Consider the following 27,757-nt stretch of genomic DNA (forward strand, 5'->3'; position numbering starts at 1 on the left):
TCCGAAACTATCCCTGTGACAGCGGGACTGCTACTGCCGAGTTACCCGCACAGGCAGTTCGCCCAGCCGTCAGATTCGACCGTGGCGGCATCCCTCCGTTGGGGTCGAACTACTTTTGGCTTGGGGTCAGTCTAACCCCGAGATCTGAGCCACTACTTTAGGGCGCGTTTCGCAATCGACGTAGTAGCAGTAGCAGTACTGCAACCCTATCTAATTTTGCTTTACTGCAGCTACGGTAGTTGATTCCGAAACGCACCCTTAGTCAATCCTCTTTGGGCTCTACATCGAAACACCCTATTTAGTATATTTCGTCACTAGGCCGAAAAAAACTTTTCTGGCGAATATGAGTTTGTAGCCCGAGCCGAAGGCGAGGGCTGCAATCATATGAGCTAGAAAAGTTTTTTTTGACCGTATGACGAACTAGTATTTTTTGTCATTCCGGCCGTGAGGCAGCGCTTCACGGCCGGAATGACAAAAAAAAATTTTTGTGTGAATCTATTACACTTTGACAATAAAAAAGTACTTCATTATTTTTTCCATACACCCCATATTTATCGAATTCTGATGCTGTAAACAATTGCTTACCCAGAGATACCTCTAATTTTGTATTTTGTATAACTTTTGGGAAAAAAAATTTCCTCGCGTTTAGAAACATTTCTGGGCCTCTTCTACAACACATCCAAAAATCGAGCAAAAATAATTTTTGACCAATTGAAATAGTGTGGAATGCCTCATTTGTGATGATCTAGTGTTAGAAGGAAACGGGGGAGGGGGGTCTAAAATGTTCGGAAAAACATGTGACGTAATATTTGAACAGTGCCAAATAAACATTATCCTATTTATTTATCATTCAGTATCATTAAAAAACCATATAATCTGGCTTAATTAAATTTCCAGCGTAACGAACTCAAAAAGTTAATTTACAGAAGTAAAGTTGGAAGCAGACAAAAAAAATCAGACAAAATTAATGAGGACATTTTTCTTTAAGCTCTTTGCAACACTTTCCATCAAACAACGATATCAAATTTTCAAAAAAATGTTGATTGTCACTTTATCTTTATAAAATTGATAATGTAGGACTTCAACTGCGATAAGTCAGTGGCAGATGGCAGCATCAGTCTATTTACGAACTTCATCGGCCGTAAATTCGCCTCATTCCCCTCCACTGTACGCTATTGCCAAAATTCCAATAGCTGATGATTTGAAAGCGCCTGCATTACACTCGAATTATATTTTAAAAAATTGATTTGTCCAGAAAATACAAATTCATTCTCCACCGCGGCATTGCCATGGCGCAATGCCACCAATGAAAAGAGAGAGGGGGCACGCCTTCTTTTACCCCCACTGAGAGACCCACGTAGAAAATCCCCTCGTATTCTATCCTTGTCTCACCCTCAGCAATACACACAGGGTTTAGAGAAAATCGTGTGTCAACTTCCACTGGAGTTCCCAACCTCTCGACTACGGTTTGGGGCCGCATACTTCTTGGCCGTTTCGTTTTGTACGAGACGAGTCGGCCACTCGCCACGGTCAACTTCACTCGATCCACTCCAATTTGTTTATTTCATACAATTTCTACAACAAATTTATTATTTTTCTACTCCTCTCCCTCTCGCTCCCGCCCCACCGTCAACTCCATTTATCCGTGCCAATCCGTTTGAGTCACATCAGTGGGGACGGAATTAGAGAAATAGAAAAAAAAAGTAAAGAATAGATAAATTATCTCCCTACACATACGCATACCGCCATGGTGGACAAGTGGTGAGTCCATCGTCACTTTCTATCTTTTTCTATATATATTTTCGTCCCGGAGTTATTTCTCTTTTATTCCTCACGAGAGAGGAGACGACAAGAACAATCGGTGTACAGTGTGTGATTTATTTGTGTGTGGTATGGCTGTTTGATCGTTTAAACAAAAATCCATCAATGATAGTTATCACGATGACAGCGGATCCTCGCGAATCGTGAAAGGCCAATCATGTAAATAGCGAGTAAGAGAGAGATAAAATAATTATTACAACTGTCTCTTGTGTTGGCTTATAACCCACGCATTTCTGCGTGGAATTTACGGATGCCTCGCCCGAAGGATTCTCCCACTTGAAATGTGAGTAAATTCATGATAAGGGAATAATTTACGTGACACGTGAAATGCCACTGCCTCAATTTTTTCGTTGTCAAACGACTGCTGCAGTGAATTCGATTCTTTTGCACTGGGTAAACTAGTCCTATTGTAGGTGAAACAGTGAAATTCAGTTTCTGAGAATTGTTTCATGCTCTGGGTGGAGTTTACCTGTCACCGTTTATTTGTCTTTTGACACGATTTCGGTTTAGTAGAATTTACCGCTCGAATTGTTTCGTTCTGTTTGTTGCGGGCCTGTCATAAATTCAGGGGCCCATACGGGGCAAGGGGGGAGAGAAGAGAAGGTGTAATACACGATTGCAATGATAATGACCGAGTCAGCCTGGGGCATAAACTCATTGACAGTCAGACCGCGTGTCAATCGTCTCGTTGTGTACACTAATCGAATGACAAACTATCTGCCACCCTCAAACTACTCTGAAGAAATATTGACTTGCCCTCCAGAGCCCTTTTAGTTTCTTTTTTCCTCCTTGTCAGACTTGTGAATCAGGCCGTTGTGCGGTCAACAAACCTATCATTGCGGACAAACTCGCAGAATTGCCCTGGCAATTGCTAAAAATAATCCCTACACCGGCGCATTAACAATTCAATTTAATTTGAAAATAATTTTCTCGCAAATGCAGGATAACAAAAAATCATGTAACTTGATTTATCATTTTTTTTCTTCACGGTAACTTGGCATCGCATGCTCCACTGTAATTACGCACTCTCGCATGTATGCGATTTTTCCCATTTTATTTTTCCATTTTTTCCCATAATGATAGAGAGACCACCTTGGTAATTTACTAAGAGGAATAAATGAATGCAATTCTTTGTCGAAAAATGTTTGAGTCACTTTGCAACCGACAATTTGTCTTTACTTCACTCTCATTCACAAAATCAATGAAATCATTGAAATGCCACTTTTGAATAGAATGATACATCGATCAAGTGGAAAAAACAATGTCCGAGTGAGATAAGTTTTCCTTCAAGCGCGTGGTCTGACGTGATTACGCTCTTCCGCATTTAGCATCAAACCACACATGACTTGAGATCTCATGGATGATTCACGGATATGGTGGTGAGAGTCATACACACTGCCCACACACTCTTAATCAAGTCCACACCGCCTAGATACCCTGGACAGATTATCAATGTTTTTTCATGTCCCTTTCGAAGCGTTCAATTAGAACGTGATCAGAGGAGTCCAGCCATTCAATCCTTCTCATACCTTTTTTCCCGTGAGTCATGTTGATGGAAAAAAAAAAAACTCACCAAACTGGATGGAAAAAAGGAAATCATGCATTCAAGGTTACATATAATACGTTTTTTCCCCCATTATTTCATCCTGGATTCTACATCATCTCACGCTGATTGCCGGAGCGTAGCGCACACTCGGAATAGATTGACGCGGATAAGTTTGCATAGAAGCCTTTCAAGAAGGTTTGCCTCCGCGGGGCAGCTGCAGCGGGGGGGTCCAACGGCTCTGTGACGTCTCAATTCTTGCACTCAGTGGAGACACTACAGCATCGAAGGGGTCAACGTAGTTGGCCAGTCAGCCGGTCGGTTCAACGACAGTTCCGCGTTGTCCGGCCAATTAACGACACATTACATCGCACTCCAGATTAAAAATATGTTTTCTATTCTCTCAAAAGGCAGATGAATTGTTATTTATGAATTGTTTTCATTTTACGTCCGTCTGAGGAGAGGGGTTGGTAAATTGATGTCGCTCTAGTTTTTCGGATGGCAGCATTACTGCATCTCGGTCGCCCACTTGGGGTCCCTCCACCGGGGTATTTTTAGCAGCGGGCCACACTCGTTTCTGTCAATGTATTCCTATGATTACTCCCCCCCTCTCGCTGCAATGTGTATCATCCCGACACTTGGAATAGGGGCAGAGAATTTGTCCCTCCGAAGTGGCTCACGTCCAATTTTCAAATTTTTTTCATCTGTCCTATATTGATTTCTGCGATCTATCATGCTGGCTGGTGTCAAGGGGAATCAGAATGAATCAGAGCCACTGGTGAATTCAGTGTTGATTATGCGAGTGGTAAAATTAGAAAAATTGAATACAAGAAACAAAGGGAATACATGTTGATACATAGCGCACGGTTGCACGCGTTCGAGAGTGCCAGCCAAGCGCTCGCCGCCGAGCGAGACTGATCTACTAAATAATCAGGGCGCCGCAGGTTCATGCGTGAGGCAACTCCGACAATTTTTTCATCTCATTTTTTTTTTCTCCTCTCCTCTCCTGTCGTATTTGATATGATATATTGGTGATACCTTCGATGCGTAACGAGAATCCACTGGGTTTTATGATTGCAGGAGACAGGCGCGGTGAGAGATAATCAACGAGGTTGAGAAGAGAGTCATTGAAAGACAAGGGGGAACGACAATTAACGCAAGATGGATCATGGTCATCAGTGGGGCAGAAAGCAACTCGCTGCATCGCCGGAAGTTGCTATGGCAAATGAGGTCTTTGATCAGTTCTGCAATGCCACAACACTCAAGTCCATACTTGGACACTTTCGACACCTTTGTGATCTACTTAATATGCGCTCCAATACTTTCCCTCAGTTCTACCCAAAATTCAAATCGAAATTGAGATCGTGGAAGGCACAGGCATTGTGGAAAAAATTTGATCAACGGGCCAATCACAAGTGTTACAATCGAGGGAAAGCATGTCCCAATACACGAGTGAGTAGACCCACAAACAAGTGGGAAATTGCTTTTATGTCAATATAGTATTGTTTTTTTGGTAATAAATTAGCGATATCTTTCATTTGATTCTGTAATCTTTAATCAATTGATTCTTTAATCAGTTGGGTCAATTGGATCAATTTTTAATTTAGTTTAATACCGTATATCTAAACCATCCATTTATTCGATAAAAGTGAAGTTGAAGTGAGTCATTTTAACGAATCACTTTTTTTTTTTTTTCATTCAATTCCACTGTATACCTCTCGGTTTTTACGGTTTTTCTTATTCCTTCATCCCGTTTTTTATTTCCGCATATTTGTTTTTCCCAAGATGCTCTTTCCAGTTTTTCCAAACAATGTTCTTCCCTGAGGTGTTCCCGCGCGGTCACCCATCCATCTAGTGACCACGCTCAGCGCCGTGCGCTAGCCCCGTAAGGCGTCGAATCACTTATTATTTTTCCTTTTCTTGTTCAAATAATCAGTGGAATTAAATTTTCCAAAAGTTGGAAAATCAACAATCTTTTGAATGCTATGAGAATAATCTGCGAAATTCTTTTATAAATCGAATGGAAGAATGATGTTATCTATGCTATGGAATCAATTTGAACCATCGTATTTGAAGAAATCATCAGAAAGTGCACTTTCAGAGCAATTTACAAAAAATCATCATAAAAATTAAATCAACGAATATAGGTATCGCAACGATCTTTTAATTCCAGCAGAGTGGTTTAGAAACTAATGCTTTCAGCTATCATTGAATGAATTTAGAGCATGACATCTCGAGATATCCTGGCAATAGTAATTTTTATAAAATACAAAATTTTTGAACATTATTCTAAAAATCAAAACAACAATTACAGCTATCGCCTTCAGTTTCGAATTCGGTCGAAGTGACATCCGAAGAATATTTTAATCCATTATTCAATGAATTCAGAACTTTTTTTTTAATTATGGTGGGACAACCGATTTTTACAAAATTTGAAAAATTCAAAAGTGTACTGTATGGACTCAAAAATTAGTCCCTATGGTTTTCTGGAAAAAAATTGAAATAACTTAATTAATTGCATTCTCATAAGTTGAGTTTTTCTATTCTCATGTGTTATTGATGCAGGCAACAATAATGGTTTGAATAAAATGGGAAATTAGTTGCTGAATTTTTTGACTCACACAAGGCATGCATTCACGAAATTTCCATTTTTTAGAGTTGAAAATCGTAGAAACTATGTACTATAACATTTTACAAAAAATTCACCGTTTTCGAAATTTATCAATCTATCACGAGTTGTTTTTTAAAGAACAACGTAAGAACCGTTTGCTGATAAGATGGAAAAATCTACTTCGGCGGGACTTACAACCTCCGTTTGGCCTATGCCTCGCATGTTAGAAGCCCGCATTTCATTATTTATTATCTCCTAAAATGTATAGTACCGCTAGTTGACAATTTTTGCATTAGCTGGGGACTATTATAAACATTATCTACGAAAAACATGGGGACAATATTAAGAACACCCTATTTTATAGGGATAATAGGGACTTTAATGTTGATGAATAGAACTCAAAAATATCTGCATTTGAAAAAAAGATCCAATTCCATCGATTTATTAGCGAACAATAAAAAAAACCCTTTATTTAATGTTTTTCTTCAACTTTTTTGTAAAAACTTAAATTTAAACGATGACAAGGCTTCCACTCAGAAGCAAAAATACGAAAAAACAAGCCCATTGAAATATCAAGTGCCTAAAAATAATTAAAACCCCTTATTTTCTCTTTCCAGGTGCTAATAATTGGAGGTGGTCCCTGCGGTTTACGTGCAGCCATCGAGGCCCAACTGCTCGGGGCTAAAGTCGTGGTCATCGAGAAGCGTGACAGAATGTCCAGAAACAATGTCCTCCACCTCTGGCCATTTGTCATCCAAGATCTCCGTGGTTTGGGTGCGAAAAAATTCTTCGGAAAATTCTGCGCGGGCTCCATTGACCACATAAGTATTCGTCAACTTCAGTGCATCCTCCTAAAAGTAGCCCTCATTCTCGGCGTTGAATTTCACGAGGGTGTGAGTTTTGAGGCTCTCGTGCCACCCCCAGAGACCCAGGAGGAGGGTAAAATCGGCTGGCGAACAAAAACAACACCACCCGACCACCCAGTCTCTCAATACGAATTCGACGTGCTAATAGGTGCTGATGGCAAACGAAATACCCTGGAGGGTTTCAAACGCAAGGAGTTTCGTGGCAAATTGGCTATAGCCATAACAGCTAATTTTATAAATAAACGTACCGAGGCTGAGGCACGAGTGGAGGAGATAAGTGGTGTTGCATTTATCTTCAATCAAAAATTTTTCAAGGAATTGTACCAAGATACAGGAATTGACCTTGAGAACATTGTATACTACAAAGACGACACGCATTATTTCGTGATGACAGCTAAGAAACACAGCCTCATAGACAAGGGAGTGATACTTCAAGATCACGCTGACACAGCCAAACTATTGGCTAAAGAGAATGTAGACCGTGATGCCTTGATGCTTTACGCAAGGGAGGCAGCTGATTTCTCCACTCAGTATCAAATGATGGACATGGAGTTTGCTGTCAATCATTATGGCCAACCGGACGTTGCAATGTTTGATTTTACCTCGATGTATGCCGCTGAGAATGCAAGTAGAGTGATAGAGAGACACGGACACAGACTCCTCATGACTCTAGTTGGTGACAGTTTGCTTGAGCCATTCTGGCCAACGGGTTCAGGCTGCGCCAGGGGTTTCCTTAGCTCTCTGGACGCCTGTTGGGCCATTAAAAGCTGGAGTGCACAGCACTCGCCCCTCGAAGTCCTTGCTGAACGTGAATCCATCTACAGACTACTCGGGCAAACGACCCCGGAGAATTTGAATCGTGATTATGCCGCTTATACCCTTGATCCCCACACCAGGTACCCCAATCTCAATCCCAGGTCTGTGTCCACGGTACAGGTGAGAGGTCTCCTGGAGACTGACGATCCTGAGAGCCTCAAACAGCCCCCAATACAGCCCAGTGTTGAATTACCGAAAAAACGACGTCGTCGTGACACACAAATTCATCCTGACACATTACTCCACTGGCTCCAGAAACAGGTGGCACTCTATGACGCCGTACAAATAACCGATATGACTTCATCATTCAAAGACGGACTGGCCATATGCGCGATCATTCACAGATATCGACCGGATTTGATTGATTTTTATTCGCTTAAGTCTGAGGAAGTTGAGAAGAATAATCAGCTCGCTTTTGACGTTCTCGAGAAGGAGCTTGGTATTGCACCGGTGAGGGCATCTGCATGTTTTGTTATTTTCAGTATCATTTTTTCTTTTGTACTTTTTCATTGGCTCATTTCATTCATGTTATTCGTGCCATTGTCACTTAATCACCCACTAACAATTGAAATGAAATTGAATGTAGATAATGAGCGGTGAAGAAATGGCCCATTGCGACGTACCCGATAAACTAGCCATGTTTTCCTACCTCACGCAATTGTACGAGGCCTTCCGTGGTGAAATACCTCACATTAAGCATCCCAAATTGGTGAGTATTTCCCTTGACTCGGTGGATTGGATCCCTGAATGTAATCCATGGTTTTTTTTTCTCCTTTTTGGTTGTTTTATTTTGTTGGGGAGCCAGGAGCCAGAGGCGGATGAGAGACCGTTGTATGATAAACAGTTGGCGCAGCTCACGAGTGAACAGAAGGTTCACTTGATCGGGCGTTTGGCTAAACACGAGACAGCGGGTAGGGCAAGACACTTACGATCCTCGAGACACAATAATGAGAATGTACAGGTGATTGTGGATAAGAAGACTGATGGAAGCCTTGGGAGGAGATCCAGGAAGCGAAGGAGTAATGAAAAAATGGGGGCGAGTGTCGTAAGTATTTATTCATCTTGGTGGAGAGTAATGTGATTTTCAAAGTGCATTCCGTCCTTGTTCAGTCCCCATGGAAGGAGAAGATTGTCCCCAGACTTTATCGAGGAATTTTTTTGGGTGTGATGGCTTTCACCACTGGACTGGCTATCACAAGATTCCTGGGCCTCGAAATTGATTTTTAGAAGCACCTTCCCTCATTCAATATCAAAATTATCACCCCCCAAACAGTTAGTTATTATTTTTTTACTCTCGGAATGTACTCTTTTGATTAATTTAGTTTGAGAGAAATAAATTTAACGGTGTATTTTTTTAATTGGATTATTTGTATTTGAACAAATAAGGAGGAAAGGCAAAAACGACTCGAGGACATTGTGAACAATCGCATTGAAAGAATGAAGAGACGGCAATTTTTACGAAAAATGGCGACCCAGCAGTTTTATAAGAGTTTACAGATGCTACAGGCTAATGCTAAACGTGAAAAAGACGATGGCCCATTCGAAGATTATTCAATATATTTATATCGTCAAACAGCCGCTGATTTCAAGGATCGGGTTAAAGAATTAGAGCAGAAAATACTTTATCCAGTAAGATTTTTGTTGGAGAAAACGTGAGGTGTGAAAGCGTACAAATCAACCAATCAAGGCTTCATTAATTTGCGTTTTTTGCGCAGAAAAGTAAATTTCTGCTAACTAAGACAGTTTTTTTTTCAGCACGTCTATTCACTCATAATTCGTGTGTGAAAATTTTCATTTCAGTTGACCAGTTAGTTTGTGGATCTAACGACTAATACAATAATGCGTGGCTATTTATAACCAGATAAATTGACGTTATTTTCATTTGGCTAATTCGTTGAGTTATCTCTCATCGAGGATAATTCATTGCCAAGATTAATTATCATCTATTATTGCTCATTGATTTGTATTTATGCTCTCCAGGATAGGGAACCGAAAATGGCTCTGCAGCACAAGGGTGGCATGGACGAGGATTTTTCGGGGAGGATAAAAAATATGGAGGATAAATTACGCGGGGCAACGCCAACGGAAAAGAAACCGAGAGATCTTCTACGAGCAATTGGTGAGTTTATTGCAAAATAAAGTGGAACGCCCGGTGATCGAAACAATTTACGTAGCAGTGAGTGAGGCACTTTCCTCTTTGCTTGCAATGTTAATGACTTAATTTTTTTTTATTTCACTTAAGGCCCGGATGTACTATCTTTCGAACGTTATCTCGATGTTTTTCTTCATCTCTCGTCATCTAGAATTGTCAATTAAGTCCTGCATCTTGCAGAAGTTTTTGAAAACTTATGAATGAATAATCAAAAAAAAGTAGAAAAAATTCTCAATTTTTTCAAAAAGTATTTTTAATTTATGTTCAAAATAAATTGAATAACGAGAAATTGAAAAATGTATCTAATTTACGGTGACAAATGGCGGCCTGTCACCCAATATCATGCAGGGGGAAGACTGATTTCGTAATTTTTTTCCCACACTGCACAGAGACATTTATTACGGAAAAGGCTCTTTGAAAAAAAGTTGTAATATTTTGGAGAATTTTTTAATCACACTTTTATCACATAAAAATGGCAGATGACTACATACCACTGTTTTGAAAATTGAGATACCTAGCTGTCACTTCCCATGAGGTATTAGTGTTTTGTTATCCCCCATGGAAAATGACAGATATTTGTAATTTCCACTTTTTTTCAACTCACTATGAATCTCAATTAAAAACGCTCTTTAAAAAAGTTTAGAATTTTCTCTGTTTTTTTTTATTATTCTATCATAATTTTTGGGAATTTCATGATGTACCACTCAATTGACAATTTTGATAATTTCAATTGACAATTTTGGATTATGAAAGATAAAAAAAAAATCAGATAACTTTCGAAAGATAGTACACCCGGGCCTTAAATGAGATATTATGAAACTTCTCGATATTTGAGTTGAGATGCAAAAATCGTATGGAGATGTTCCATAGAACATTTATTATAAATAGGGTCAGTCTTGTTGTATATGATATTGGGATAAGTTTATCTGTTGAAATTCCTGCAAGATTTTTATGAACATTGGGATTTGGAAAATGTTCTCAATTCCATAAGCCGCAATTCTTCTCGTTCATTATTATTCCTTTTTACGAAATTTTAAAAATTTTCCAAGTTCCAATTCTTATAAGCATCTTACAGAAACTTCTATAGGGAAGACCTTGTGTGTAGAAGATATCTGAACATCATATACGACAAAACCATACACTGAGAGAAAAAGTTCCTAATATATAGACCATATTTATTTGAGAGAAATCAGTAGCGAAGTGGTAAAACGGTTCAAGTCGACTTATCTCCCATTTGAGTTTTTGAGGAATATTTCCGAATCTAATGGAGATAGCGAAATTTTTGTAATTACTTTTGTTGTAGCTCTCAATCGGCTCTACAAAAAAGATTTTCACAAAAATTTTGCTATCTCCCTTAGATTCCGAGATATTCATTGAAAACTGGTGAACAGTCAAAATTGACTTGTATCGTTTTACCACTTCGCTATTGAAATAAATTATTTTTAATGGCTTAAATAAATGGCTTTGGAACGCGAATTTCATAATGTTTGCGCTTCACGGAACTCGAATAAATTCTCATTCATTTATCACTATCGTTTCGCGTTACATCATGAATATACTACATATCGAAGCATTGGAGGTGCATAACAAATCATGAAAACAATAAATACTTGAAGATTGGCGATGCTTTTACGCGATTTGAGTGAGCTCATTCAATGAACTTCATTTGCAACAGAATCCTCCTTGAGTACACGAATATTTTACAACATGAGACCTTTCTCAGGCGACGTGTCTTTGTCTCAAGTAAATACATTTCAGATGTTACAATTTTTTTCTCAGTGGAGAATTGCCTATAGGATCGCCCTATAGAATAAAATAGCTCTTATCTAATCCCCTGAGACACAAAGATGCTGTAAAAGCAGTCCAATCACGTACACAAAAATTATATACACATAATTTCTGCATGAAGGTTCTACAGAACAACTCTATACGATTTTTTCCACGTGTAGGACCACAAAAATAAAATTTAAAAAATGTCAATCACAAAAGTAAAAACCTTGTTTCTCTCCTTTCTTCAATTCCACCTCAAAGGAAAAATTGAAAAAACGGATTGGAACGTGAAGGAGATTGAGAAGAAAATCGAGGAGAACAAAATGAGTAGAGGAGCGCGACAGGACCGAGAGCGCGTGCCAAAGTGGAGCAGAGAGCAATTTCTAGCGCGTCAAATAAAAATGGAGAAGAAAGGAAAGGATCCAAACGAGCCAGAGAGTAAATACACGGAAATCGACAATACCCTGAAGTCGATAGACCGAAAGATCAAAGAGGGAAACGTACTGGGACACAACAAAGTGTCAGCAATGGCTGAGCAATTTGCGAATAAGAATCAGGACAGCGAGCCCAAGGTCCAAAGATCAAATTCAAAAGCGGCGATTGTCCTGCCGACCCAGGGGGGTTCTGAAACGTGTCATTTTTGTGATAAGAGGGTCTATCTCATGGAGAGACTCACCGCCGAGGGTAAATTCTTCCATCGCGGTTGTTTCCGGTGTGAATACTGCTCGACATCCCTTCGAATTGGCAATCACACATTCGACAGGGAGAAGAACGGTGGGCGTTTCTATTGTACCCAGCACTTTGGCCTGCCTGGAACAATGAAGACACGACTGGACAAGAAAAAAGTGCCACTTCTCAACAAGGAGAACATACCAGACTCATCGGGAAAAATTAAAACAGCCCCAGAAAAGGTAAGCCACAGACAATGGCCCATACTAAACTTTCCAATCCCATGCATCATTCATACGTGTAACTAAATTAAATAATTCATTACAGAGTCAGACACTGAAGCCACCATTGGACGGTGTAGCTGGCTTGGATCTTTTGGATCGTGGTCAAACACCCGAGAGAATTGAATTTGAAAATCTTGCGGAAATGTCGGACGCCGAGGAGGCGCACAGTCAAATGGATGAGGATGAATGGACAGACCGGAATTTCGGTGCGTCAGCAGCAGAAATGGGCTCGAGCGATGATATATCTGATATGAGGTATTTGCTTAATCCGAGACTTAATATTTTGATTAAACAGAGACTTAGTAATAATTATCATGGAGTAAGAGTATTGAGGAGATTGCTGAAAAAATAACGTAAAAAAAAACCCGAATGAAACAGTGATTCAGATGATGATAATGAGATCTACGAGGAGGCCATTGATCAGCCACTGACGACCGAGGGCACCATTGAATTGGCTAAAAATTGGACACTGAGGTATTCAACGAATCCCCATGGCTCGGGTGCTAATTCAGACACTGGTAGCAACGAGTACGAGGACTCCAGCGACGATTACACGAGCGAGGGTAGGTAGATAAACGTGTGCAACCCAGCGAAAGACGTAAGACGTAAAGAGAAAAGACACATGTATATATATTCAGACAAATCCGTAATCCTGATGTAGACGACTTCAGACCTTGTTAAAAATTGCGTAGACGAAGAGAGTGGCACGGCGACCGAAGACGAGGATGAGGCGAGGGCCCGCGAGCTGAGAAAACAGGAGGTCTGGGTGAAGGTACCACCGAGGGAGTCCGATGACACCGAGACTGGATCCGAAACTGAGGTGAAGTTAACAGCTGGGGAAACTGGGGAGACTTGTCAACTCTTGGATTATACGTCCAGTGATACCAAACATTGTGTAGAGCCATTGCCGGGTAATGAGGTAGTTTTAGATGACGAGGAGAAGGTACAGGTGATTTGTCAAATTGTTGATGATGTGGCTGTTGAGGCGGTTGACGGTGGGCTCAAGAGTTTGGGGGGAAAGGGGGAAGATGCGTACAATGGTAGCAGTGGTCATGGTGGTAGTAGTAGTAACGTTCATAGCAATTGTAGTCGTAGTAACGAGGGGCTAGAGTTGAGAAATTCGAGGGAATTTAATCGTGAGGATGAGTGTGCTAGCCTTCCTGATCTTGCTGTTTCGGGGGATAATAATCATGTTTTGAGTGGTCGTGATGACAATCTGCTTAAACCTAGTGATGATAATTTGCCGGATTTAATTACTTCCTCTCCGGGGGTTGAGAGGAGACATTCGGGCATGTCTCGTGAGAAATCACATAAAAAAATCGTGGGGAATACGGAGAAGCAGAAAGTCGAGATTGATCATAAAATTGAAGTTGTTGAGAGTAAAGAGAAACCTGCTCAGGATTCGTATGACATTCTGAAGCAAGAGTTGAGACTACGTAGGGAGAAGAAAAACGCTGATCTGGCTCATTTGAGACCACTGTCCAGAGAGACAGCACGATCCAAAATGAATCAGTACTTTGAGTCGATGAGACAGGAGAAATCGAAGAGTCCAGAGCAAAATCCCAGTCTGAGTAGATCTGAAAAATCAAAAAGCCCTGAGAGTTTCTGTTCTTTGCAATCTGAGAAATCGAAGAGCTCAGAACAAATATTAACTTCAGCCATCCCTCGAACGTCACAGACACCAGAGCCCATTTCTGCCCCAGTCTCTGATTACAAACCTCATAATGAAGTTGAGCTAAAAGCCCACATCTCCAATAGAATAAATTCGAAAGATTTGTTGAAATATTTCCAATCAAGCTCGATCGACTCCGTGGATAAGAAAGAAAAAGCGGTAACCGCATCTCCGGAGAAAAAAATGTCAATCAATTCAGAGAATCTCAAAGAAAAATCCCCCAAAACACGTGAAAAAGATCTGCGCAACAAATGTGAACTGAAAAACGAGGAAATTCCTGTCCCCATACCTCGAAAAATCGATCTATTTAAAAAGCACAGTTTTTCGAGACCTCAGAAGTCTGAAATCGTAAACAGTCCAGAACCCATTCAAAGAATCTCAGTAACTGAAAAAGAAATAATCCTTCCAAAAGAACGTATTTCCATTTCGGATGATGAACTACCCAAACGACCAGACAGAAAGCGCGCCCCTCAGGAGGCAAATAATCCCCCCAACAATTCACAAAAAGACATCGACTCAAACTCGGATAATGCTCCCCGAAAATGTGACTCACACCGTTCAATATCTTCCCTAAAATTCGGTAAATCCGGCAAAAAATCACTGAAGAGCGATCAGGAGGCCCAGAAAAAAGAAAAATGCACAATATCGTGACGAATATCCCCATTAGCCCGTTTATGCCGTAATAATATAAATGGAATGGCGCCTGAATGAGTCTGTAACGATGTAAATGCACGTATGATTACGACACCGATGATTTTCTCATAACGATAAAAATGTGTGAGATATTATTTAATAAAGTTTCAAAATATATTTCAAACAAAAAACCAAACAGGAAAATTCAACCAATCTAAAAAAAAAAAAACAGAAGCTGGTATCGAAATTATTACGAACCTACGCCATTGACATGACACGAAGGTAACAATTAAAACTTATCATATGAGAATGGTGTGTTTTGTGTTGATTAACAGAATTAACTGTGTAAAATTCAAAGGGGAAAAGAGTCTGAAATTAATTGTGCGTGAACCCCAAGTGCTTAAAATCTCACAAAAAAATTTGTTTTTCGTTTTTCGTTAATTATCCCACAAAAAAGAAATATCTAATCCAGCAATTGGGTGTGAATTCGAATTGAAGTATCTATCTAATATCTCACCTGTCTATCGTTATTAGAAATTGATCGTTTCAATCACAAAAACACGTAACACGACACGGGTGTCTGTTTTCGCAATAATCGCCTGAACAAAATCTGAAGTCGAGAGTTTAAACTCAATGAGTCAATTTCAATGTCTTCATTGGATATGCATTCGTCCTGAGAACTAGTGATTTTAGAGGGAAATGTCAGATGAGCGTTGTTGTTGCTCTTGACATTTTCATCTGACACGACTCATTATCGGGAGAATTCCATCTTTAACAAGATATGAAAAATGAACACAGGGAAAAAAAAGTTCTAGTTTTTACTGAAAATCTCGAATTTTTAAAACTGTCGTACAGAAATCTAGCGAACAAAAAAAGATTGCAAAGTGAAATTGTCAAAAAAATTTCCCTAAAAATGAGGTGAATAAGTTGCAATTCTCAATCATTTTTTCTTCAATAGAGTATAATTTTATTTCAAGGGAGCGTATGTTCTCTTATTTAAAAAAAAATCTTCAAGTTCTGAAAATATGAACTTTCTCGTTCTTGCATTTATGATTTTTCTTGTTTTAAAATTTATGTACTCGTGTTTATAGCTCCTTTATTATTCAAAGTGTATCACCTGACATTTGACTCAATGAATGCTGAATTAATATTCAATTATTCCAGAATCTCATCTCTTTCCAATGTTCTTTGTTTGAGAATGCAAAAGTTCTCAATTTAAGACTACAATAGTTCTTGATTTGAGAACTTTTTTCACGTGAAATAAGTCGGTTTTTGGTACTGAATTTTGAGGGTTTTTCTTCTGAAATTAAGTAACAAATTTCTTATTCTCACTGCACTGAGAGAAGGACGAATTTTGCGCCAAAAAAATAGTTTTTTAAAAATTATCACAAAAGGATTTTTTCATGCCAAACATGCCAAGAGTGCGCCGAGATGAAAAATTTTTGTCGCAAAAATCGATCTAGTAGTTTCAAAAAAATGTATTCTCTGTGAACGCAAGAAATGTCATTTCTAGCTCTGCTTCATCATTCGATACCCCCATCCGTATTTTGCCCCCGGAAAATGTTCATTTATGCAAAACAAGGAAGAGTAGTTCTTCGTTTCGGCTATTCAATAATCACAGAAACGAAATTATTAATCCTTAAGTGAAATAATAATAATGATATGGTCTTGTAACTTAGGTAGAAAATATTCCTTGATAACTATTCCTCTATATGAGATATTTTCATCCGGAAAAGGCACCGCCTCGTGGAAATTATCGGCCTCTTGTGCCAAATTCAAAACAAACAATTTCTTCTTTAGCAATTTTCAACTAGCGATTTCGTTGGCGCAAACAAGACTTGTTGGACAACTTATTTGTTTTTCTCTCAGTGTGCAATCCCTTACACAACCATGAGTTAAAAAAAATCAGTAACTCGATTCTGGGAACTAAAACCTTTTTTCTCTTCGAAATTATTGCGTTTACCTCTCCACTGCGGCATTCATTTTCTTCTTAAAAAAAAATCCAACAATTAACATTAATTTCCGTCGCAGGTGGCCTCGGACGAGTCCTCAAGTGAGGAGTGCCAAGAGAATTCGGCGACTGAGATCTCCACAGATTCCGAGTTTGAGCATGACGGCACAACGCCAACACAGCACGAGATACCTGAGATAACGATAAACGATTGTTTCGTGCGAAAAACGCGTGGTCAGTATGTCCAACCAAAGAAAGTGCAGGTGAAGAGTCGAATGATATCACCAGTCAACGGGAACGTCAAGAACGATGAGCCCAGCAGTCCAATAAATAAAACGAACATCGAACACCTGGGTAAAACTGTTGTTCGTCCAACAACCCTGAGCCCAATGCCTCTAATAAACCCAAGAAAAGGGGACTACTTGTTGAATAGAACGCATTCAACTGAGGGTATCGCCTCCAAGCTCTCCCTGGAGCTCAAGAAGAAGTATCTCCTGGGCGGCTCAGTCCTCGGAGGAAGCGTCATGAAGTCTGGATCGACCTCAAACGTCGACACAAAATTACGAAACTTCACAGACTCGATATCTCAACATCAGAAGCTCTTAAATCCTGCACCAGTCCCCAGCCCCACGATGCAAGCCTTCCTCCAGGGCACGAATAAATTACGAACGACCTCCAACATTCCTCTCTCCCCCATCTCCACGAAGCCAAATCAATTAATTTCCTCAATGGAAAAACCGAAAAACCCAGCAACCCAGAAGACCCCTCTCCCAGACTTGCTCAAGGAAACAAACATCATGAAGTCCAAGACAGACCCCAACATCCTCCGCACTCGAATCCTGTCCTACCCCAAAAGTACTGAACCCAACGATCAGAACAAAAACAAAAAAGAGGAAGTTAAAATAGAAGACGAGAAGGATAAGATTCTGGACAAAATTCTCGACGACCTGCAGTCTCCAGAGGTCAACGAGGAGAATGGGGATTGTCGTCCGAGGAGTCCCCTCCACGAAACCTCCATCGTAGTCCCCCAGGTGGACTGGTCCAAAGCAGCTAAAGATAAGAACGACGACGAAGACGAGGACAGCACCGAAGACTCTGAAATGGACTCCGATTCCTTGTCCTCGAGTGAAACTGACGTGAACGAAGACGACAAAAAAAAGCTTCTCCGAGGGAAGCTGTCGCCCCCGAGGCTGCAGATCCACAGCACAGACGGAGATCTCCTGCTGGACGAGGAGGTCGAGAGGTACCAAGAGCCAGAGGACGCCATGAACTTCGAGCCGGACTCAATCGAATGCATCCTCAACGTAAGAGAAGAGGAGAAATCAGAGCACAATGACGTAAACAGGTCAGACCCCTGGGCAATACCTCGTGAGGACGACAATAAAACCCCCACTGTCGAAATCGAGGCAATTAACAACAATCTAAAACGATTAGACCTCACCGAGACCAATCAACAGGCCAGCAACTGCAGCAGTCCCAGCTCAGTTGCCTCGAGTATCTCGAAACACGACGACTCGTTCGAGAACGACGTCACAACTGCAGCCCTAACCGAAACTGAATTCTCGGAGTGGGCGAGGGACGGTGACGGCCTCGTCTCAGTTGATCTCAAGGATGCAGAGTTCGACATGAGTTCAGCATCGAAAAAACCCAAGTTCAAATTCAATTACGAAGGGCCTGCGAGGATCGCTAAAGAGGAGGACTTAACAGACATCGAGCAGTTGTCTGAGAATTATTCTAAAAAGATTGAGAGAGCACTCAACTTTCCCTGCAACGACACCTCGAAGCTCCTCGCTAATGGCGAAGACATCGATTACATGGATACTGATAATGAGTCGTTGTTAGACAGTCTCAGAGATACAGCAAACATTCCAGTGGTGAAAAACCGTGGGTACGTGGAGTTCGTTAACGTCTCGGACATGCCGAAAGGAGAATTGAAGCAAAAATTGAATGATGCACCGATTGCCAGGGCTGAGGCTGAGGCAGAATCGATATCCGATGAGGAAAAGTATCAGTACAATAAATACGAGAATATTATTGAGATCAATCCAGTGACGATGGATGACATCAAAGACAGACTGACGAATTCAAAACCTGTGGATAACGCCTCGAAGGAGCCAGTGATCGAGGCTGTGAATCGAGAAATGATCCAGTCGATGGACGAAGACAGTCTTCTAGTGATTGAACAAGCAGAGGACACCACTACGAGTGAACTAACGACAATCAAAGCGAGTCCAGTCTGTCCACTACCTCCAGTCGAGCCTGAGATGAAACCAGAGCCGTCCAAGTCCGACACAGCAGACATAAACCACCCAGATTACCTGGAGTACGTCAAACGTCTGCAGTCACGAATCGCCGAGTTCTCCAACGTGAAAGACTCCATCGACGTCAGAAAATCCAAACGCAAGAACTCGAAGATCGCCCTGCCAGATCGTTCAGCAGAGATGATTGCCGAGGAGATTAAGAACCAAGAGGCGTTAAATACGAGTTACAACTCCCCAGCTACCTCCAGAAAACTCGAGGAGTTGACTCGAGAGCGATCGAAGCAGAAGAACCTCATCCAGGACCTATTGATGGACAAGATTGAGGCGCATAAGCAGAAGTCGGCCGAGAAGAAGGCGAAACGAGCTGCGAGAACGGCTTCCTTCAACTCAGGTATTCAATTGTTCCCAGTAAAATGCAGTACTCCTCCTTCAGTGCCTGGTGCACACTCCCCACTTGCCACGCCAATTCGCACATTTGCAGAAGCTAAAATGTCTCTCGATGCACCAGCCTCAGTAGAGATTAAACAATTTAGTGAGATTGAAACACTGGCAAGTAATGAGGAGAGGAATGATCCTTTCAAGACACCAGTAGCACCACCGAGGCTGAAGCACGAGGAGGCAAGGAGAACTGCTGAGAAAGCTAAGCAGGAGGCGAGGGAGAGGGCGAGACTGAAGAGTGACGAGGACCTGGGGCTCAGTCCTGAGGATAAGATCAGACTTTTGAGGATGAAAGTCCCTAGGAGGCAGTTGTCCATGGAGGATCGAGCCAGGACTGTGGAGGAGACCACTCCGGAATCCAAAACTCGTCACTACAGCTTCACTTTTCATAAGACTGGGGGAAAACTTCAGTCCAGCAAGAGTACAGACAACATGAAGGCTTTTTCGAAGAAGATGACTCTTGATTTGGTGCCTGCATCGAGTGCGAAGTCCATGGACGAACTTGCTCATGCGAAGAGGGTGGAGGTCAAGCCCGAGAGTGACAATGTCGTGGTGAGGCGGGATAAGAAGAAACCGAAGGACCCTGAGAGGAGGAAGAGCATCATCCAGGCTGTCTCGGACTTCTTCAAGAAAAAGGAAACCAGCCCTTCACCCACTAGCCACAAGGACAGGGGCTCCGTGTTCAGGCTGACTTCTAGGGCGAAAGAGAAAGCTAAGGTAAGGTGGTTTAATTGTCGTGGGAGAGTCCATTGTTTTCTAATTTTTCTTAAACTGTTACAGTTGTATAGGTCTTACTCGGAAGGGTTCGATGTAAGCAATCATAGATTAAGTCTAGAGATTTTGCTCTTCGCATTTTTTTTTTGGTTTGTTCTTCTTTCTTGCAAAGTAGATTGAGAAGTTGTATGATTAATTGTGCTCGCACTGTATTTTATCATTTGGTTTTATTTTCCATTATCTCGTAGGGATATTTATCCAGTTGTGAAAATCACATTTTTTCGTATCCGAAGTGAATTCCGCTATTTTTTAGACTGATGGAGCAATATGCGATATCAACATTTCTGATAATTGAGGAAAATTGGCTGCAGCTGCTTTGACGAAATGAAATTCATTTAAGGTCCGGGTGGATTGTTTTTCGAACGTTATCTCAATTGTTTTTCCATCTTCATAATGTAAAATATATCACAATTTTCATCGGATTTTACGTCACTCAGGAGTCCCAAAAATTATGATTGTACAATCAAAAAAAGTAGAAATAGAAAAAAAACTGAACATTTTCAAAGAGCGTTTTTAATAAACATTAAGAAATAAGTCCGATAGAGAGGAAATAGTGAATGGATAATTTATTATGGTAACTAACGATCTGACAGCCATTGACTACTGGCACAAATGACGACCTAATAGCCATTAGATACATCAAATTATTAATTTGCAATTTCCTCCTTATTGGATTTATTTCCCAATATTATTCAAAAACGCACTTTGAAAATGTTCAGCTTTTTCTCAACGTTTTTTTTATTATACAATCATAATTTTTGGAGACTCTAGGGCTATGTAAAACGGAATAGCAAGTGGAGATAATTTCAGATTATGAAAATAAAAAAAACAGCCAAGATCATGTTCGAAAGATAATCCACTCGGGCCTTAAGGAACAAATTTTTTCTTACACCCGGACTCTTATTGCGCTTATTTTGAATTAGATAATTCATCTGCTGGAGGCTCCAAGAGTAGAAATAAAAATAGAGGGCAATGGAAGAAAATATTTGGATCCAATAACCAAGAGAAAACTTGGAGTATCTAGGCCAATAATGCAGATATTCTAAATTTTAAATTCCATATGACCCATGCTAACCTTTACATTCGGTGCATATTGTCCATTTTATTTCCGAATAATCAACGCGGATTGGTGGATTAAAGTTGTTATCAAAATAAAGAAGCTAACTGTCAAATAGTTGACAAAAATAAGCTGTCCCTGGTTAAGTGAAGATATTATAACTTGATTATAACTCTAGATATGCCAATTATTCCACAAAATTTGAGATTTTCAGTTCGAACTTGAATACTTTTTTTCGTGAAGATTTATAAAAAATTTCTGAAAAATCCGCATATACATACGGACATAATGAAGCTGAAACTAGCAGAATATTCGTCAGCGTAAAATTCAATTGAGGGGATATTTAAGTGTAGGAGAGTCAAATAATCATATGTACAAATGTTTTTTAAGTGCAAAAGAGTTTGCACATTACTTAAAAATATTTGTACACCCCTAGAGTCGCCTAAGACAAATCTTCTGCTGTCGAATCTTTGGCTAGTTTCAGCTTCATACGGACATACATTTGCACTCCTACACATTTTCTAAAAACATTAAATCTTCACGTTTCATAACATTCTACATCATTTCCAAGTGAAATTAGAAGATCGCCAAAATGAACCATTACAATGCTTCCATTCGGAAGCAAAATGGAATTTTTTTGAATACTTGCGATTTTAGATAAACATCCTTAATGGCTAGTTATAGAGTATATTAACGTAGATGAGATCGATTCTGTTGTGAAGTTATAAGAGAAAACGAGTCTAAAACTAATTCAAGAATTAATTTGCGAATATTCTCAAGGGGATCAGATCTAAAAACATTCCTTAGAAAGCTTTTATGGGGAAAATTATACTGATCATGAACGAAAACTTCATATTTTCCTCTGAACATACCAGTTTCAGGAATATTTGCAAAATAATCTATAACATTTTTGGAATCATTTTCTCCATCGCTCCTGATTCACTCATCTAAAGGCAGAATTTGATTTTTAATATTCTTTCAGCTCGATAAACTCGATCGGAAATCCCACACAAGACCGAAAAGTGCCTGCGAAGGAATGTTGATCGAGCATTACATGCTCGAGGCGTCACCACCTGTTCCTCCTCCACCGCTCAATTACTCCCTATCTGCAACTCACATTTCGGACGACAGTTTATCCGATGAGGATTCGAAAACTGCAGCCCTAACATCTCAGATGCAGAGGAACACATTGGTGGATGGATCCTGCAGTAGTATTTCCCGTAAAGTGAAGAATACGAAGAAATTAGTGAGACAGAAGAGATTAAGGATGGCACAAGAGATTCAGCGGAAGCTGGAGGAGACTGAGGTGAAGCAGAGAGATCTGGAGAGTCGGGGAGTCCTCGTTGAGAAGGCCTTGAACGGAGAAGGAGGTAATTACGTAAAAATAATTAATACAAATAATTAACAAAAATGTGGAAAAAGACGGGTTAAACGGAGATAGAAACGATCATAAGGTCAAATAGCCTTCCCATTTGAGTCGTTTGGCTCTTTGAATGATTTCACATTGTATCCAATTGAGTGAATTGGAAGGAAAAAATTAAAATAGTTGTTTTTTTGTAAATATTAGAAAAAAGCGTCTCTCCAGTTCCTAGTTTCCAGAACCGAGTTGCTGAGTTGAAAAAAATCACGGTTCTAGAAGTGGAACTAGCTACTTAATTTTATTATGCAAACGCCTTAAATTCACTATGAAAAACCTACTTATTTCAACTGAATGAAATTCGTCAATCAAGAACCATTGCGTTCTTAATTTGAAGACGATTGCGTTTTCATATTAAGAACATAAAATTCTGGAATCATTGAAAATTCATTGAACATTAGTTAAGTGAAGGTGTCAGGTAATAAACGCTGATTAACAACGGATTTGTGATCATGAGTAGATTAATTTTAGAACAAACTCAATTATCGATTCGAGAATAAGAAACCCAAAAAGTTTTGAATTTCAGAACCAAGATTTCCTCAAAAGAGAAAATGTGCATTAATTCAAATATAATTACAATAACCCCGAGTAATGACTGAGAATTAAAACTTTATTCTCTGATTTTTAGAAGAAATTTTCCGTTAATTGGCGAAAATTTCACGCATTTTCAGGGCATTTAGCTCGCTAAATTTCTATACAACAGAATTTTGGAATTGACAGATCTATATTGGCAACTAGAATTTCTTATTTCTCTGTGTATGATAATTTTGACGATATTTTTAATCTTCTAGTGACCTTCATTGAACCGTGTGTCGATTTTGCTCCTTCTTCTCCTACATAAAGTATTTTTATAACCCCTTATCTGATTTTCAGAATGTTCCGGTCGAGAGGAGGCGGATCTCCTCCGTGAATTCTTCGATCTAATGAGAGAGCGCACAGAGTTACGCAGATACGAGAAGGAACTGTTGGTTCGTGCCCAAGAGGTGCAGCTCGAAGATCGCCACGAGAGATTGGAGCAAGAGTTACGAGAGAGATTAGCTGATGATGGTGCGTTTTCTATATTTTTTTAATTTCTCTTTGCCAACTGCGTCTCCTTCTGTCACGTAACTGAGATTTGAAAGTTCCAAACAAATCATAATTAGTCATTGGTCTATTGCAGATAAGAACAAAACTAACGACGACGTGAAGAAAGAGGGAGAAATATTGACAGAAATGTTGGAGATTGTGGCAAAACGTGACTCTCTTATAGCCCTGCTGGAGGACGAACGACAAAGGTGGCGTAGACCCTCGTGCCCAACAATCATTGCACCTTATAGCACAGCAACACAAGTCACTAACACCTTTACACCGTTATCCATCCTTACTTCACCATTTTTCGCTTTGCTCGTTGTCCTAGTTGCATTCACCGTGTTCATTCATCTCGTAGATCATTTCGTTTCATTTTTCCAGTGACTCGATTCTCCCTTCTTGGTGGCAGGCACACAAAATTCACGACTATCTGCATGCATCCCAATTTTTACATTTTTTTTTCTCGTTTGTGATTTTTGTTACTATGAAAGGAGACAGTTTGTACAAATCATGATTCTGAAAAACCATGCATGTCTGTTGATGCATGATGAAAATTGTTATGACATTATTGACAGTAATTATTGTTATTTTTGAATATTTTGAACGAAGTTTTGTTCATGATGCGACGAAATTTATTCCTGTGATGAAAATTGTTGAATTGTATTTTGAGATTCTTTAATATATATACATAATATAGCATTTATCAAGCATATACATATCAAAAATACATACCCTTGAATATGGAATTATTTTGTTATGGGCAAAGAGGAATTGTACGGCACGGCTTCGCTTTGTAATGCGAGAACGTCATGCACTTGAGTGAAATATTTAAACTGGGAATGGTAAGACTAATTTTTGAAAAATGTTGATAATGATTTTTTTTAACGGGAAGCTCACCTGGTTAAAATAACTTTTTCACTGCAAGAAAAAATTAATAATGGTACCATTTTTTGCAGGAGTTTTGCTCAAGAATGAGAAGTTAAAGGTCAAAATTGTCTTCGATCGCTCAGAATTAGAGATTTTGATTTTTTGCAGCCGAATATTCGACTTCAAAAATATCTCCAATGTATGAATTTTTGTTATAGTTTTTGGAATATACCTAATCCTCAATTTTTGCTCGTTAATTATGAAAAATGGGGGAGCAGATGCATTTTCAAATTGATTTGTCTTTAAAAATTTCCATTCATATACGGAAAAACAACTTTTTATTCAAATATTACGTGAAAACAGTTTGAGGATTTTATTGACCGTGGAATATACACATTAGATAAATTTTTATTTGGCTTTGCGGTCATTCGTAATTCCTCAAGTGTTAGTGAGATACATTTTTCTTTCGCGCTATTTGAATCTCATCAAATTCGAACTTTAGCACTTTGAGAGGGATACGTTGTCGAGCTGTGAATCTCTCCCTCTCTCATTCAAATGGCAGCACGAAAGAATAATGTACCTCACTAACATCTGAGAAATTACGAATGGTCGCAATGCCGAATAAAAATTCATCTAATGATTATACAAAAACTTCATTCTTGAAGGATAACTCTATGTTCAATATCCCTGATGTTACTTTCCTAGTCTTTTGTTATTCTATAGTTAAGAGGGTTCCTCCCAGTAATCCAGATTTCGCGAACATCCATCCTCAAGTTTGAATTGTGCATTGTTTCTCCCTGTTGTCATATAATTTCCATTCTTTTTGTCAAAATTCACTCATTCTAATTGATCGTCATAAACAATTTCGAGAATAAAATCCGCCCTTTAAAAATAACACCATTTTTTGGTTAATAAATGAACTTGAAAGTTAAGGAGCAGGATATTTCATTTTCAAAATTTATATAACATAATGAGATTAACCATTGTTTTGCAAAGCAAAATATTTATGAAAATTGGTGAATACATTCCAAAAACTAACAAAAATTTCTACGTTAGGGACTTTTTTAAATTGAAATTTTAATTTTTAATTTTAGGGTAGAAAAAATTTTATCTTTAATTCTGGGACAAAATTTTCTGACCTACAAAATCAGATTCATGATGAAAAATCATGTAAAAATGGAATTTTCATTTATTTTTCCTCGAAAAAGAAAAAAAGTTTCCTTTGTCCAGGGTGAGCCTCCTCTTGATGTACAGAGAGAGGGAGAGATACTGCATTGTGATAATAAAATATCAGTTATGAGTTAACATCAGTTAATATCAATTATGAGTTAATGAGTATTAAGAGTGAAGTGATTATCCCAGCACAGTATTTACAATTTAATGAAATTGAAAAAATTGATAACAAGAGGAAAAAACATTTGATTGCAGGTATAAAGACGAGGATAAGGAACTCGAGGCTCAAATGTTATCGAAGGGCCTAAGATTGACACCAATCAAGAAGGAGGACACCAAGTATTCGGTTTAGCCGGCTAATCGCGATTATTTTAACGAATAATTAACTAATTGAAATTTTCATTCCACAAATCGAAGGAAATATGGCAGAATTACAGAGATTGTATTCAAACAAGTAATTGGTACTGGAATTGATGTGTGTTCGGACCAACAGAGTATTTTAGGGATTGACTCGAAACGTTCGTCCCTGGAGGGTGTGAACTATTTGATTTTTTTTAAATAATTGGACAGCAGAGAAATGCTATCAAAGATAAACTGGCTGTAGAAACGTACAGTAACAAGAAGAGAATATTTTTCAATGATTTATACGATGGAATTATGCGGAAAAAGAAAAATAAATATGCGTGATATTGTAAATTTTATAAGCGCGAGAATATATTTTTCACTATGAAGAATAAAAAAAATTTGAAGAGACTGGGATAATTATTTTGAAGTGAAGCAGTTAAAAAAGACGGTATTGATGAATGATGTCTTAATATAATCTAATTTTGAATAGATGTATATCATAATCCGTTGTTTAAGGTTCACTGAATGCCGCTCAAAATCATGTGAGAGAGAGGGGGAATTTTAAACATCGAATTGATCTAATGAAATTGAGAAATTTACTAATCATGATTAATTTCTAAATTAGCTTTACGAGATTGAAATCAGCTTTCTGCATTTACCATCGGTCTATTTCGAGGGTAACTAATGTGCCTAAACCAATTTGGAATTGATCACTGTCCATTCACGTGCAAATACAACAAAATGAAAGAATTTTAAAGCATTCAAAAGGAGCTTTTATCTGTCCGACGAAGTAAATGAATCTGTTTCAAAATATTGATCCAACTAATAGCAGTTGACAAACTCAAGCCTAGTCCTCTGAACAAGCAATGATATGCTTCTCCAAGAGCTCACCGCAAAGCCAAAGTTGTAGGAAAAAAAATGAAAGAGGGGGAGAAACAAATTACGTGGATTGGGCTCTTGTTGGAAATTCACTTATTTAAGTCACACGGTAATTGACAAATTAGTTTGTATAATTGTGTAAATACATGTAGGACTTATTAAACAAATGTAACTATATATGGAGTTTTTTTCTGTATTAAAAACAACTGTGCTCACCCTCAATATTTCGCAATATTCTCACCCTCATTATTTTCGTATTCAATAAATAGTTTAGCTGTTACCCAATCACTTGGTGTTATTGAATTTTTTCCCTGTGAATGTGTACAATGAGCATCGAATGATATTACGAGATTTTTTCAGAGCAAAGTGGAATTCTGTTTGTTTTTGGCACCAATTCCATTAAATATTATGATCACAGATATTTGAAAGAAAAAAGTCAATAGATTTTGATTTTTCTGTAGAAATTCTCGGACATAAATTTTCCAAATTTTTCCCGTTGTATTCTTATTTGTTTCTCATAATAAAATTCAAGAAAAGAACGTAGAAAAATTCGTGATCTGGAATTCTTATAGAGATAATCCGCACAGAATGAAGTTGAACGCAAAAAGTAATATCTATATTCTCTTCTAAGAGCAAATATCTATTGAAAAATGTATGCGAAAATAACACAATTTTTAATTAAATTGGCGC

The 27,757-nt window shown here is 39.0% G+C and overlaps 1 protein-coding gene across 6 annotated transcripts; it reads left to right on the forward strand.

Annotated features, from left to right (window-relative positions):
* The first annotated feature begins 1,413 nt into the window (after positions 1 to 1,413).
* On the forward strand, positions 1,414 to 27,291 carry LOC107048514 (F-actin-monooxygenase Mical). Of its 6 annotated transcripts, XM_015271704.1 has the most exons (18): positions 1,414 to 2,104; positions 4,445 to 4,816; positions 6,593 to 8,107; positions 8,244 to 8,366; positions 8,463 to 8,702; positions 9,044 to 9,286; positions 9,638 to 9,776; positions 11,841 to 12,490; positions 12,576 to 12,787; positions 12,911 to 13,095; positions 13,225 to 13,352; positions 16,869 to 20,204; positions 20,268 to 20,297; positions 22,301 to 22,688; positions 23,609 to 23,782; positions 23,895 to 24,009; positions 24,570 to 24,645; positions 26,099 to 26,184. In XM_015271704.1, exons 2-17 carry the CDS (start codon positions 4,526 to 4,528, stop codon positions 24,598 to 24,600), a joined length of 7,800 nt encoding a protein of 2,599 aa, XP_015127190.1. In that variant the 5' UTR covers positions 1,414 to 2,104; positions 4,445 to 4,525; the 3' UTR covers positions 24,601 to 24,645; positions 26,099 to 26,184. The 6 variants fall into 6 exon arrangements, with proteins under 6 accessions (XP_015127190.1, XP_015127186.1, XP_015127187.1 ...); XM_015271700.1 differs by lacking the exon at positions 24,570 to 24,645 and having other exon boundaries at positions 26,099 to 27,291; XM_015271701.1 differs by lacking the exon at positions 24,570 to 24,645 and having other exon boundaries at positions 1,414 to 1,761; positions 26,099 to 27,291.
* Positions 27,292 to 27,757: the final 466 nt, after the last annotated feature.

This window comes from Diachasma alloeum, unplaced genomic scaffold (assembly GCF_001412515.2).
Source record: "Diachasma alloeum isolate Michigan unplaced genomic scaffold, Dall2.0 Dall_scaffold_00194, whole genome shotgun sequence".
Taxonomy (NCBI): Eukaryota; Metazoa; Arthropoda; class Insecta; order Hymenoptera; family Braconidae; genus Diachasma; species Diachasma alloeum.